The 15,897-nt window shown below is 39.5% G+C and overlaps 1 protein-coding gene across 2 annotated transcripts in view; it reads right to left on the reverse strand.

Moving 5' to 3' along the window:
* Positions 1-1,459: 1,459 nt before the first annotated feature.
* The window catches only part of Liprin-gamma (liprin protein kazrin), a 298,932-nt gene continuing 284,494 nt past the window's right edge, over positions 1,460-15,897 (reverse strand). Inside the window, exons 14-15 of one of the 2 annotated variants that reach the window (XM_073989565.1) lie at positions 11,398-11,421; positions 1,460-4,856 (exon numbers count right to left, since the gene is read on the reverse strand). In XM_073989565.1, coding sequence (XP_073845666.1) covers positions 4,206-4,856; positions 11,398-11,421 — 675 coding nt within the window. In that variant the 3' untranslated portion in view covers positions 1,460-4,205. The remainder of the gene's footprint in view (positions 4,857-11,397; positions 11,422-15,897) is intronic. The other variant, XM_073989560.1, reaches the window with a different exon arrangement.

Here is a 15,897-nt window from a genome sequence, read left to right on the forward strand (position 1 = left end):
TGCCTATATCAAAACATGGACCTATGCTGACAATTTTTGGTAGAAAAGTTTTTTGACCACTAGCAACCTCAAATGTTAAATTACAAGTGATTCGGTCAGAAAATTTCTCAAAATACCTGTTCTATGGAACATGGACATGGTGGAGAAGTTTTGTGACCACTGCGAACCTCAAATGTTAAATAACTGGGTGTTCGGTCAAAAAATTTAGTTAAATTCCACAAAATACCTGAAATCGGACTATACCTTTTTATGGGGGGCTATATCAAAGTGTGGCCTATGTTGACAATTTTTTGTTGAAGAAGTTTTGTGACCCTGTGAACCTCAAATGTCAATTTACCCATATCTCGGTCAACAAAAGTAACTAAATTCCTAAAAAACTTAAAATCCGGAGGTATCTTTGCATGCGGCATATATCAAAACATGAGCCTATGGTGACGATTTTTGTTGGAGAAGTTTCGTGACCAATGACAATCAAATTACAGCTAGTTCGGTTAGAAATATATCGCTAAAATTCTCAATATACCGAAAATCTGGAGGTACCCTTATATGGGCTCTATACCAAGATATGGACCCATATTGAAAATTTTTGGTGAAGAAGTGTTGTGACCGCTAGGAACCTCAAATGCCAAATATACAGCTAGTTCAGTTAACAAAATGTAGCTTAAAACCTAAAAATACAGAAAATCGGGAAGTACCGTTATATTGGGGCTATCCAAAGCATGGGCCTACATCGCCAGTTGTTATTGGAGAAGTGTTGTGGCCACTAAGAATCTCAAATATCGCCAAGTTTGGTAAAAAATGCAACTAAAAATCTATACCACAATGCTTAAGTGTTCCATACGCCATTTTTGACTTTATGAGATACAGGTGGTTTTTAGGGTTTGCCGGTATTCTCTTTCTGAATTTTTGGTCGGCTTTCTCCTATCTGCTCTAGTTTCGGAGATATCCACGCGTCGACGCGAAAGCCAAAACTTTTTTCAGTTATGAAATTAATATTTTAAAAACATCCAAGTTTTTCGATAGTAGAAGTTTTTAATTTAGTAGGCCAAACATAGAAAAATTGTTTTGTCACTTTGTTCCATATGGTGTACAATATTTCACATTTGTGTCAAAAGTGGTGCCACCATGGTATGCACGCCCGCCTTGCACGCAGAAGGTCGGGGGTTTGATTCCCCGGCCAAGCAACATCAAACATTTTTCAACGGTGGCAAAATACCCCTCAGTAATGTTGGCGACATTTCCTGAGTATTTCAGCCTTGAAAAACTTCTCCATAAGTGGTGTCTTTAGACACGCCGTTCGGACTCGGCGATAAACAGTAGGTGCCATATCATTGAGCTAAATATGAATCGCAGGGGGGGGGGGCACAGGGGGCCCGGGCCCCCCCCCGATATGGTTTGGTCGAACACAATTTTTTGAGCTACTTTAACAGATAATTACCTTTTTGTTTCTCATAAATAATTTTTTATTTTTGGAGATCTTAAATGAAATTTTATTTTGAAGTGTATTTGTATGTAGTGTACGGAAAATGTGCTTCATTTACAAGTTTTGTAAGAAATATTTTCAAAATTTTTGTTTGAAATTTCCAAAATTTTCTGATTTACTTCTTTATGCCATATCGTTCCAGTATCAACAAATAAGCGAATTCGAAGTTCCGTAATGAATATAATCCATATTTGCTATGTTATTTTCGAGGTTAATGGTATCCAAACAAAAATTACTGGGTCAATATCGTGAGAATGGAAGTGCGTGAACTGAAAGTTGGAAAACATTACCATATATCATGGGCTTTTAGAAATTTATTTTGACAAATTTGTTGTTCAGATTCTTTATGGTATTGAAATAATATTGGGTACCATTGGTAATAATACAAACCAACTTATGTAAAATATTAAAATTTGGGTATGTTAGACGTTGAAAAATAACTATTCGGTTTTAAGGCTCTTCATTTCATCGGTTTCTTGAAATCCGACGCCTCTATTTGATTAAACGTGGAAAACCTTCATATCTGCTGCCTTATTTCCCGTTTTTATCATCTTCGAGAAAATTTTAGAATCAACCAATTTTACCAAGTCCAATATGCACTAGCGGCTGCACGTATTACAATATACCATATACCATTACGAGATTTATGTGATGTTAATATGTATAAGATTTGTCAAACTAAAAACTTTTTTAAAAATGGGATTGAAATTACAGGGAGATATCTCGATATGCATTAACATGTGGGTCTATTTTAACCACTTCAACCAAAAGGAACCCAAAAGCCATATACAGCTGATATTCTTAGAAATTAAGGTAAGATCTTCGAATACTTAAAGCGAAAACAACAGCAATTCTCTTCGGAATTTACAAACCAAAATGCCAATTATGAGCGAATGTGGTTGGAAATGTATAACATAACGTGGTCTGATATGGTTAATTTTCAATTCAAAATATCCAAGAACTAATGCATAGTATATATTACTCTGTACCAAATTTTAAAATTGTATCTTAAATTTTGTGAACTCTCTCTATTGATTGTAAATACATTGTCTCAATAATGAATAAAAGTCAACTAACAACCTTTAAAATAGCGTTACGTAACCCTCCACGATATTTTAAAATTTTATGGATTTTGGTCAAGTTGGGCCCCCCCCCCCCCGAAATGAAATCCTTCGTACGTCCCTGGCTGACATGGCCCATCTTCGTAGACATGATATTTTCTACCTTCTCGCAACAAATTATAGTAACATCGGGAAATTTGTTGGGCTGAACACCTCAAAATACCTTCTATCTATGCAGGAAGTTTTGATATAGCCTCCATAGTACAGTAGCCCCTAATGTTAGGTGTTCGCCATTTTTCACCACAAAATTTTCATTTTAATCCCAATAATAATACTAATTTAATGTCATTCATTTCAAATACCACATTATTTTCAAATGCTACTCCCGCTAAACGAAAATAGCAACCACAAAATTCAATATAGATTGAAATATAAATATTTGTGCCAATTGCCACCACAATCGCATACCGCAATTTAAATGAATATAACTGGTGAATAGGTTTTGTTTTTGAGGTTTGAAAAACTTAATTTGTTTGGTAGAGAGTTTTGTTCGAAAACAACAAAACAAAAACAAACAAAATTAACGGAAGTGCAGATTAAATTATGTGCACACATAATCACAACCGGACACACTGAGACAACATGGGGTCAGCTACATTCCATAATAGCAAAAAAAAGACAACAGCAAAAGAACTGAAGGAAAAGTGTGCAACAGACAGCAAATGTGCAACACATAAACAAAAACAAAGCGAAAACAGAAGCAGAAACGAACGAAAAAACCTTTTAATTGCTATGGGCATTTGGTTGGATACTAGGAGTATAATGCGATTTGGCTACTGTTGCCTGCTGTTGTTGTTGTTGTTATATCGACACCTCCAAATAATAGTATGCTAAGTCTAAAAAGTGAGTTTTGCAGGAGAATCTCTCAAAGTTTGGAAATTTTTTTGAACTTCAGTACTATGCTAAGTCAATATTTGTTTATAACTTCTGTTCGGATTGACCGATCATTACCAAAATTAGACAGCATTTAAGTAAAAGGACGTTCGACACCTCGAAATAATAGTTTGCTAATTCTGAAAAGCGAGTTTTGCAGGACAAGCTCTAAAAGTTTGGAAATGTCTTTGACCTTCAGTACTATGCTAAGTAAATATTTGTTTATAACTTCTGTTCGGATTGTCCGATCATTACCAAAATTTGACAGAATTTAAGTTAAAGGAAGTTAAATATAAAAATATAAAGAACTTGAAAACATGCTAAGTCGACTTAGCATACTATTGTTTGGAGGCGTCGATATGTAAATGTGAATTTGTATCAAACTTTGCCACATTGGCATGGGCATCAGCATCATCATCTGTTTTGGTTTGGTCGATAATTGAGTATTACTAACTACGATTGATTTTAAATGCTTTTAACTTAACTGAAATTGAGTTAACCTACATTTTCTTCTGGCCATAATCACACACTGCTGTTGCTGTTGTAGCACTCGAAATTTAATGGCCTTTCATTTCGAATGGACATTCATACATACCTTTGTATGTTCGCTTAATTGGCGAGAGTGAGTGTGTGTGTTTGGGGGTGTGCGCTTGGGTGGGTTGGTGCTTCTTGTGCTAAATGCAAGTCCTTGGCTCCATTATGCCTGGGACTTACATTATAACTGATTCTCATACGGGTGAATTGGAGGATTCTGTTGCAGAACCACCCAAATGATTACCATGTTCTGCCATAAGGCCACCACTGCTTGCTATACTGGCCGTATCGGAAAGGCCCATATTACTGAGACCGCTTATGCCACTCATACGATCACGATTTGAGGTACCATAAACAGTTGAGCCAGCGGCTGTAGCTCCAATATCACTGATGCTCTTAACACGACGATGTTGTTCAAAAAGAAGACTAGAATCGGTTGGTGTGTCCAGACCTGTGCCTGCTGGTGGTGCACTAATGCGATGGGCATTTGCCTGCTGTTGAGGATGTATGTAGAATTGTTGTTGTTGTTGATAGTGATGTAACTGTTGTTGTGACGATGATGTTGACGATGGCGTTGATGCAGCTGCGCCAACGGGTGGTGGCGGTGGTGGTGCTGTTGTCGGTGGAGGATAATGATGATTACTGTACTGCGAGTGTGTGGGTTGTTGGTATATTTGACTTCCATATGGATAGGCACCTACAGTGGCGTAAATTCCTCCGCCCCCCTCTGAGCTGCTAAACGATGGTGTTGGGGAGGTGGAGTTCCCAACAGAGGCGCGGTCACCAATTGAGCTACCGCTCCGGGATGATTTTGTATTGAAACGGAAGGCCTTTGAGAGGGAGCTCTGTAAAGGGATAGAAATAAAGAAGAATCTTAATATGGAGTTACACATTTAGAAGAAAAATTTGAAAATAAATGGAAAATAATGACCTTCAAAATATCAGCTATGAGACGAAGACCTTCTATGGAAAAAAGAGCTTCTAAAGATCTTCCATGGAAAGAAGATCTTCTAGAAATCTTTTATGGGAAGAAGACCTTTACAAGTTTTTATGGGACCATGGAAACAGGACCTTTTGAAGCTAGTTATGAAAAGAGGAAATTCTAAAGTTGTTCTATGGAAAGACAACTTTCCAAAAACCTTCCTCTAACGAAACCAATTCTTAAGGTACTCTTTCCGACGAAGAACTTCTGATTCTCTGCCCTGAAACAAGGACCTTTGAAAGAATTTCTTACAACGAAAACCTTCAAAAGCCTTCTATGGGCAAGGACCTTTCAAAGGTCTTCTATATCGAAGAAAGACCTTCTAAAAGTCTGCAATAAAAAGTAGATCTTCTGAAGACCGTCGATGGAAAAAGGTCTTCTGTTGTTGTTGTCGTAACAGTGTTTATTGTTGTGTTTGCTCAATCTAGCTCTGGGTCTATCTCCAGTTCCCGGAAAGTGGCTGCTTCGATGAGATGTAACCACAGATCCACTGGAGTTAGATGAGTATGCTTGGCAGGGCAATTGAAAATGTGCAGTGTGTCGTGCGAGCTCATGCCGCATACTGGCCGGATGTTTGGCACGGTGCTATCGATACTTGCCCAATAGGAATTTAAGCGACTGCAATATACTGAGCGTAGTTGAGCCAAAACTACTCTGATTTGTCGTGGCAGCTGACACTCATCAGCTGCGATAGATGGGGGATGTACTCCGAGGACTTTATTCACACTGTATTTGCTTATGGCCTTAGCAACTGCGTCCATGTGAATGCTATTTAGACCTGCCTGATATGCCTGTCGATCTAGGGGTTCTCTCCTATATTGTTGGACCTCCCTCTCTAGAGCAGGAATATCCTTCCTGATAAGCCTAGCTGTGTCGGGCCTAGCCAGCAGATGGTGATTGGGATGGCTCTCACGTAACACCCGAGCAAGTACTGCAACGAAAGCATTTCATTGTGTTGCTGTACCGAAAGTATCTTTGCCTCCTCATGTAGATGGTCCACTGAAGATTTGAGGATCCACCTTGTTGCTGTTCTCATGGCGGCATTCTGACAAGTTTGAATCTCTTTCCAATGCGTATCAACTAAATTCGGAGACCAAACGGGCGCCGCATAGCTTACCACAGACCAACCTATCGCTTTATATGTGGTCAACAAGGTTTCTTTATCTGCACCCCAAGTGCTGGCGGGACTAGGGACTTGAGGACCTTGTTTCTGCTTTTCAGTTTGTCGCAGACAGCTGCAGCATGCGCGGACGACGTCAACGTAGTGTCGAATGTGGCCCCTAGAATTTTAGGGCAGTTTATGGTTGGAATTCTGCTACCATCGACCACGACATTCAACTTTATTCTATACTGCGCCTTCATTGTGGTGAACATAGTGGCCCTAGATTTAGTGGCGGATATCTGCATATTCCTCGCTTGGAAAAAGTGGTAAGATCGGCTAAATAGGAGTTCAGTCTTTCACAGATGTCATCATGGTAGGTATCTGACGCCAGGGTCGTACAATCATCCGCATACGTTACGATCTCAATGTCATCTGGAGGGGACGGAATACAGGAAAGGTAGAGGTTAAACAGTTCCGGATATATCACCCCACCTTGGCAAACTACCTGTTTCACTCTACGGGCTTTGGACTTCTTGATCCTGAATTCCACGTATGACCGGGGTTCGCACATATAATTGATTATCCAACGTTTCAGATTTGGCAGGAGGGTTGTCTGCTCAATGTCCTCAAACAGCGTGGAGTGCCTGACAGTATCAAAGGCTTTTGATAAGTCAAGCACCACCATCACTGTTCTATCACACGGCGGTCTCTGGTTGAGTCCTGTACAAATATGTGTGGATATGGCGTGCATAGTCGTGCTGTGCTGCTTACGGAATCTATGCTGATGATCTGCAACTAGATAGCTATTTCTGACGCTGGGGAGGACTAAGGCCTCAAGAGTTTTTGCTACAGGCGACAAAAGCGAAATCGGTCTGTACGATTCACTCTTGCTGGTATCCTGGCTTCAGTAGCGGGACCACCCTGCCCATTTTCCCGACTTCGGGAACGATGAGGGTGGCTAGCGACAGGTTGAGAATTTTAGTGAGATACTCCACTCCCGGCATATCCAGGTGTTTTAGCATTACCATGGAGATTCCATCAGGGCCCAACGCTTTGGATAATTTAGCGTTCCTGATGACATTCGCAACATCATCCATTGTAAACTGTGGTTGTTCATCTTCGGCAGGAAGAGATCTGATGCGACGTAGTACTTCTTCGCCCTGTCACTCCCGGGGTGCTCGACAAATTGTCGATTGAAATAACTTGCGCACCTCTTCGGCTCAGTCAACGTAACGTCGGCAAACGTGACTGAGGTCCTATCTTCCCTGCTTCCGGGGTTTAAGAGTGACTAAACCGTTGCCCACAATTCACCATTGTTGCAACTCTTCACATGATTTAACCATCTGTTCCGCTTATGTTCGCCGACCAGCCTGTTCACTTCCTGTGTCAACTCCCTGACTCTGGGGTCACTGGGGTTGGCTCGACGAAGCTCATCACGCTCATTTGCTAATCCCTTCGCCTCTGCTGGGAAGTTTGGTCTTACTTTTGATATTCGACCAGCAGGTATATGGCGAACGGCAGCAGGAGTGATTATGTCTCGGAACGTCCTTTCCGTTACCCGAACATCGGAGGGATTGGGCAGTTCTCTGAAGCGGAGATTGGTGAACTCTGTGAAACCTGGTCAATCAGCTTTCCTATGATAAACGAATGTGCGGCGTTCAGAGGTGATGAAATTGGGTGATCTGCTTAGGTGACATTTATGGGGAGATGGTCTGATCCAAGAGAAATTACGGGCTGGCAGGTAACATCATTTGTCAGACCCGGTGAACTGTGACACTCTCCACTAATTCTGGTAGGAGCGTACCCGTTGAGCTTGGTTTCCTGAACCGCCGTGACCTTGATCTTCTTCCGATTCATAAATTCCACTATTTCATTGATCTTACCTAGGAGCCCATTGCAATTAAATTGCAAAAAGGATGCATTTTCTAGGATTGGAACAACAACAGCTGGTGTTAAATGCTGCGCGTGCTGTTGCTGTTGAGGGGACTGCGGGGGAGTTTCGTAATCTGACGACGAAGGAGTTTCGTAATCTGACGACGACTCACTGAGGGCTATGTTCGCGCAGCATGCAGCAACATAGTCCTTGTCGTAGTCCCTCGCGTGGACAAATCCAGAGCAACCCCTTAGATGCACCCACTCCTGACATCTACTGCATCTTACCGAAGTTTGGATATGGGTGAAGCTGCGGATGTGGCAAACCGAGCACAAATATATTGGTCCTGGGTTTTCCTCCATCCCGGCACGGACCAAAAGAATCCGGAGCAGACATTCCGGGATATTTTGCTCCCAACACAGAAAAACGAGAGGTGAGTGGGGTTAGCTGGGCAGCTAAACAAATGCAGTGTATCGTGTGGTCCCAATCCACATGCTGGGCAGGTGTTGGGTATTGTGGCATCAATTCGGGCCCAATACGAATTGAGGCGGCTGCATCGTCCGGATTTTAACTGGGCTAAAACCACTCGTGTTTGCCTTGGCAGCTGGTGTTCTTCTGCTGCGAGGGATGGGGGGTGGTCTCCAAGTACGGCATTCACACTGTATCTCTGTACTGCCTGCGCAACCATGTCAGTGTGAATGCTATCCAAGCCTGCCTGATAAGCTCGTTGGTCTAGAGGTTCTCTTTTATACCTTTGGACCTCTCTCTCTAGATCATGAAGATCTCTCCTGACGTGGCTGGGTGAAGGAAGCCTGTCCATTAAATCGTGACAGGGATGCTCACTGCGATAATACCCAAGCAGGTACTGCATCGAAAACATTTTATTGTGCTGACGCACCGGTAAAATGTTCGTCTCCTCATGAAGATGGTGTCATGAGGAGGCACCCTGTTGCAGTCCTCAGGGCAGCATTCTGGCAGGTTTGAATATTCTTCCACTTCGTAGTGCTAACCTTTGCAAACCACGCTGGCGCCGCATAGCTTACCACAGACCGGCCTATTGCATTGTAGGTGGCCAACAAGGTTTCTTCGTCAGCTCCCCAAGTGCTTCCGGCCAGCGACTTGAGCACCTTGTTCCTACTTCCGATCTTATCGCAAATAGCTGTGGCATGTGCGGACGACTTAAACATGATATCGAACGTTAAACCCAGTATTTTGGGGTAGTTAGTGGTCGGAATCAGTGCACCATCGACCAATATGTTTAGTGGGAGCCTCATTTCAGCCGTCCATGTGGTGAACAGTGTGGCAGTGGATTTAGCGGCGCATATTTTCATATTCCTCAGATGGAAGAACTGCACAAAGTCCGCTATGTAGATATTTAACCTATCACATACATATGTCATCGATGATAGGACCCGACGCCAAGATCGTACAATCATCCGCATACATCACGATCTCTATACCGTCTAGAGGGTGTGGAATTTCAGAAAGGTAGAGGTTAAACAGTTCCCGAGATATCACCCCTCCTTGGGGAACTCCCTGTTTCACTCTACGGGGGTTGGACTTCTTGTTTCTGAATTCCACAAACGACTGGCGTCCGCACGTTTAAAATAGGGCTGGAGATTAGTCTTCTCTATATCCTCGAACAGCTTGGCATGGTTGACGGTATCGAAAGCCTTCGATAGGTCAAGCGCCACCATGACTGTTCGGTCGCACGGCCTTTTCGGGTTCAGTCCTTTACTGATATGTGTGGATATGGCATCTAATGCTGTTGTAGTGCTATGCATTTTCCGAGATCCATGCTGATGTTGGGCAACTGGAAACACCTTCTCATCGTGGCGAGGAGTAGTGCCTCTAGGATCTTTGCTACTGGCGACAGGACCGAAATCGGCATGCACGATTCACCTCTGCTGACATACGTGCCAGGCTTCAGTAGCGGGGCCACCCTGCCAACTTTCCAGGCTTCTGGTATGATATGGGTGGCTAACGATAGGTTGAGGACAGTAAGAATGCTTTCCGTGGTAAGAATACTTTCTATATGTCGACCACCTTTAGAAGGTCTTCTAAAAGATAGATGTCATTATAATGGTCTTCTGTGGCACGAATACATTCTATGGGTTTAGTGTGGACGAAGACTGCTTCTTCTAGGAAAAGAAGACATTCTAAACGACTGCTATGGAAAGAACGCACTCTAAAGGTCTTCTCTGGAAAGAAACCCTTATTAAAATTTTCTATGGAAGGAAGACATTCTAAAGATGTTCCTTGGGAAGAAGGCATTCTAAAAATATTCTATGGAAAAAAGACCTTCTAATGGTATTCTAAGGATGTGTAATGAAAGGAAGCCCCTAAATTCCCTCTATGGAAGAAGACTTTCTGAAGGTTTTCGATGGAACGAAGACCTTCTAAAGCTCTGCTATTAAAAGTAGACCTTCTGGGAACGTGGGTGGAAAAAGATCTTCTGACCTCCTTAAGGTCTTCTGAAGGATAGAATACTTTCTAAATGTCTTTTAAAGTATAGATGACCTTCTAATGGCCTTCTATGGCAAGAATAGGTTTACTTTGGGACGAAGACCGCTTTAAGGTCTTCTATGGTTTGCTATGGGACGAATACTTTCTTAAGGTCTTCTATGGAAATAAGAGCTTTAGAAGGTCTTCTATTAAAGAAGATCTCCTAAGGGTCTTCTATAGGTCGACCGCATTCTTTTTCTTCGGAACGAAGGTCCCAAAAACTTTTCTAAGAGATAAAATACCTTCTAAAGATCTTCTTAAGGATAGAGGACATTCTAATAGTCTTTACGTCTTTGGCAAGAACACTCTCTATATATTTACTGTGGGACGAAGACTGCTTTAAGGTCTTCTATGGAAAGAAGGCACTCTAAAGGTCATCTATGGAAAGAAACCCTTCTAAAGAAAGAAGACATTCTAAGGGTCTTTTGTGGGATGAGGGCCTTCTAAAGATGTTCCTTGAGAAGAAGGCATTTTAAAAATCTTCGATGAAAAATAGACCTTTTAAAGGTATTCTAATGATGTTCACTGAAAGGAAGCCCCCAAAGGTCTTCTATGGGAAGAAAACTCTCTGATGGTTTTCAATGCGATGAAAATCTTCTTAACGAAATAAGACCTCCTAAAGATATTCTTGGGAAAGAAGACCCTAAGAAATCTCCCATGAAAAGAAGACGTTTAGAAGGTCTTTTATGGGAGATAGGCCTTGTGTGGAGCGAAGACCTTTCATAGGCATTTAAATGCTTTATAAGCGTTTGTAGCAAAAGGTTGAATTTATTTTGTACTGAATAAATAAGCTGAATTCGTAGAAGTTTTTTAACCATTTTAAAATTAAATTCCAATTCAAAGGACTGATTAATAAATCGTCTATTTCGCATTTTACTCATCTTCTGCATTTACATCAACAACACACCCGATTGGTAAACTTACCTGTGATCCTTTCCATGCCGATATCTGTTAAGACGATTTAACATTAAAATACAAAAAGAAACAATATTTATTATAAATAACGGATTATTTATTATTTTAAAAATATTTAAAATTTTTAATTTCCCCGTATGTGTGTGTGCATGTATTTTTAAAACAAAAAATAAAAATTTATCTTCCATGGTATTTATGTATTTATGGGTGAATAAATTGAGTTTTCTGTATTCATTTGCTTCGTTCTTTTTTTTTTTTTGCTTTCTTAATTGTTTGTGTGTGTTTATGTGTGCACTGAACAATCAGTTTCACAATTCATTGGTTGACATAAATAATCGCCTCAACGTTAATTGATTTCATTTGAACAGCTCAACGCATAAATCATGCATCAAATCATAATTCACTGTTGCTGTTGATTTTTTATGCTGTAATAATTTAAATAAATAATAAAAAAAATAATCATAATTCTTTTAATCCTTAAAGTATTCAATTTATGGTTTAACTTTTATTTTGGATTTATTGACAGATATGAAAGGAGAAAAAATATTTATTCATTTATTTACAAGGTTGAGCTTTTATGGTGACAAAAGGATTATGGCACAAGTGACATAAAAACACACACACACAGTGCCAAATTGTTGACACAATAATAAAATGAAATTACGAGGCCAATTATTTTAAATTTAATTGGTGGAAGCAATTAGTTTTACATTGAAAATAATGAATAAAATATTTAATATTAAAATAAATCGGATATCAATTATATTGAGACAAATAATTCCATAGTATCTTATGTGTATACATATTTTTCAATACCCAAAAGTATGAGGAGTGGACATAGTTTTAAACATCCCACTCGTCCTTCTATAAAGACGACCGAAAATAAGATGAGGGTAAATAAGTAATTTTCATAACCAGCGGCAATGAACTACAAACTGCAGAATAAGGTCAATGCAGCAAAAACCATGCCAATGAATAATTTTATATTATATTTTTTATATTATTATTTATATGTATATATTTATATTTTATACTAGCAGACCCGGTCCGCGTTGCTGGCCCGTCGTAATGAAGTTTATTGACAACTTTTTATGGACTTTATGCTTGACAATTCAAAAATAGGTATTTTCTACCTCACTTCTTCGATCCATTGTCAAACCAAGGAGAATTTTAATGTTATCAACAGATTTTGTCTGTAACCTTTCTTTTCTATTACGGACTTTGTCGGATTTTCCGCCCATTGATGCTGTTTAGGATTTATTATCGTCCATGCCGCCTGTTAAGTTGAATTCTCCCGCTTATTGAGAGTTATATGTTTTAGTTTTTCATGGCTGATGGACCTTTGAACCTTACCATTTAAGGTAATTGGTAAATATATCGTTTTTCTTGATCGGAGGCGCAGCCACTGTTGTCTTGAAAATTTATTTGCAAGCCGATGCACTCATCAGTTTAGTAAATATAGCGATTACATAACAATAGGCTCCCAAAAATCCTCTACAAATATTTAGCATTTTTGACTACGGGACATTCCTGAACTTTTTCTGAAAATTGCATGAAATTAGGTTCAGTAGTTTTAGTACAATTATGTATTGAAAAGAGTGTGCGTTGTCATCAGTTTTCAAGATATAACAAATTTAAAAAAAAAAAAAAAAAAAAAAAAAAACTGGACGTGGTTCGGTATTTTGGCTCCAAATATTTATGCTGAAACCGATATAATCATAACTTTGGCTTATACATTGGTTTAGTAGTATTGGAGCTAAAAATATTTAAAACAAGTAAGAAAGTATCAGTCGACAAAAATATGGATAGGATTAAAGCGCAAAAATTTGCGGGAATATCGACAGATAGGGCTTTTTTACCATACTAGCCTACGAAAAACATAATATCGCTATAAACAGGAAGGATACTAGAACAGACCCATAACCACACAAAAATGTTGAACATTTGTGTGGGTGGTACCTCAAGGATCGGACAGATAGGACCAAACTTGAATATAAACTTAGTTTTGACAATATTCGCGCGTACTATTTTAGCGAATATTTTCGAGTTTTTTTTGGGGAGGTACCGGAATGAGTGGACCTGTAAGCACCACCTTCGAATTTCATCTAATATTCGAAGAAATATTACGATATCCAAAGTGTGGACGAACGTAGTATTCTGTTCGAGATCTCCAGTCACTACATATGGCGCCATATGGGCTTTTTACAACATTCGGGTTGTTTTCTCAAGAAGTATGGACTTGCCCCTGAAAAAACTTTTACTGTCGTAATTGAGGCTGCGAATGTAGGTTACTTCAACAAAAATCAAAGTGATTCGAGAGCAGGTCTTAAATTTATCCAAAAATTTGTGTGGGAGGTACCCGAAGGAGTGGACAAATATAGTCCATATTCGAACCTGACCTATATCTGGTAGATATATTAGGATGTGTAAGGTATTGACCAAATCGGTGTCTCCCATCAAGTGTTATCGTGCGCACAATTTTTCCGAACATTTTTGAGCTTTTGTGGGGGAGGTACCTGAAGGAGTGGACCGATATGGCTTATCTTCGAACTTAAACTAAGGTTGCACAAAATATTACGGAGGTCACATGTTGGTCCGAATCGGCAGATCCGTTCAAGAGTTATCTTGTGCTCCAACCACTACACACGGTGTCATAGGGATTTTTGCACCTTTCAGGCTATTTTCGCAGGAAGTATGGACTTGCCCTTAATGAAACTTGTACCGTCGTATGGGGGGGCAGTGAATACAAGTTGCTACAACAAAAATCAAAGAGATTCGAGTGCAGTCCCTAAACTGAACTTTTCCGAAATTTTGTGTAGGAGGTACCCGAAGGAGTGGACCAATTGAGTCCATATTAAAACCTTATCTAAGTCTCGTACACATTTCACGATGGGCAAAGTATGGACCAAATCGGTTACTCTCTTCAAGAGTTATGGTGTGCACAAATTTTCCGAACATTTTCGAACTTTTGTGGGGGAGGTGCCGAAAGGAGTGGACCGATATAGCTCATCTTCTATCTTAAACTAAGTTTGGAAAAAATATTACGAAAGCCAAAATTTGAACCGAATCGGTTCTTCCGTTTGAGTGTAATCGTGCGCACCAGCCAGACAGACAGACGGACGGACCTTGCTTAATCGACTCCAAATTGTCTGAAACACATTTCGTCCAAATATACTTGGGGTCTAAAACCATTATTTCGATGAGGCACATTTTGCCCGTATGAAAGTGTATATACCCTCGTTAGCATAAATGCTGAGGGTATAAAAACAGGCGTGGTCGGGTCTTTAGGCCCCAAAGAAGTACCTAGATTGTAGATTAATCCGCAAGTTTTAAAACGATACATGCGAAATTTTTGCAGATATAGCGTTTGTTAAAAATATATCTTAGGGGGGGGGGGGACCCCGCCCCCTCTGTAATTCAATGAAATATGTTCGGGGGTTATCCCTGCATATTCCCTGACAATTTCAGGAAAATCGGTTCAGTACTTTTGCAGACAAAATTTAAACAGAAAATTGAAAAAAAAGTGGGCGCTTTAAAATTTTCTTTCCATAAAAACCTAATTTGGGTTATGACGCACAGAGGGGAAACATATGCCTAAAGTTGCTCAAAACTCAAAATATGAAAATCGTTTTTTTTATGAAAAAATGTTGATAAACGGCAACCAGACTCTTTTCTACATTTGCTACAACCATCCTCGACTTTGTAAGATTAACCAATCCAATGCAGCGTCGATTGAACTCAGCCATACTGAAAACAAAAAGTACATTTTCGAAAACTAAGAAATTAGGTGAACATTAAAATGACATTATATTCGCGAAATTTTATATTTTTCAAGATTTATTGTTTTTGTATAGTCTCCGAACAAGATTAGCATTTAAAATTTTCAGATTGAGTTTACATCTTTGCTCTTTAATAATGGTGATACATATCCTCTTTATGAATTTTTTTTATGATAATTTTTATGATTACTACAATTTCAACAGTGAAAAAGTCTATTTCCCCGTCGTTTCCCGACCATAGTTTCTTCTAATGTTTTATGCGCTTGAGTCTCAAATATCAGATTCAATCATAAAAAATTGCGCATATTTGCGCCATTCCGAAAAAATCTAATTTTTCTCAACTAAAATATGAAATATTTTTATATGGAATTGCAAGGTTTACTCACACTAAATTTTGCTCCGCGTTATAACCGGGGCTCTTATTTATCAGACTAAACCAACACCTATCGAATATGTTTGCATTATTCAGAAACATTCTCGGCTTTTCTCATGTGAATTGAGAAAAAATTAATTTTAGTAAGTTTCAAAAAATAAAATTTGGAATGAAATATATGTATATGGGACTATATATACATCTGTACCGATTTGTTTGAAAATTGGCTCAATGTTTTTTTAGGCTTGTTCAGGTTGCATGTGTAAAATTTCAGTGATTTTGGTGCATTTTTATCTCATATCAGATGCGAATATATATGGAAGCTGCATCCAAATCTGGACCGATTTTCATTATTTT

Source organism: Musca autumnalis, unplaced genomic scaffold, assembly GCF_047663935.1.
Source record: "Musca autumnalis isolate F117 unplaced genomic scaffold, ASM4766393v1 scaffold_5, whole genome shotgun sequence".
Classification (NCBI taxonomy): Eukaryota; Metazoa; Arthropoda; class Insecta; order Diptera; family Muscidae; genus Musca; species Musca autumnalis.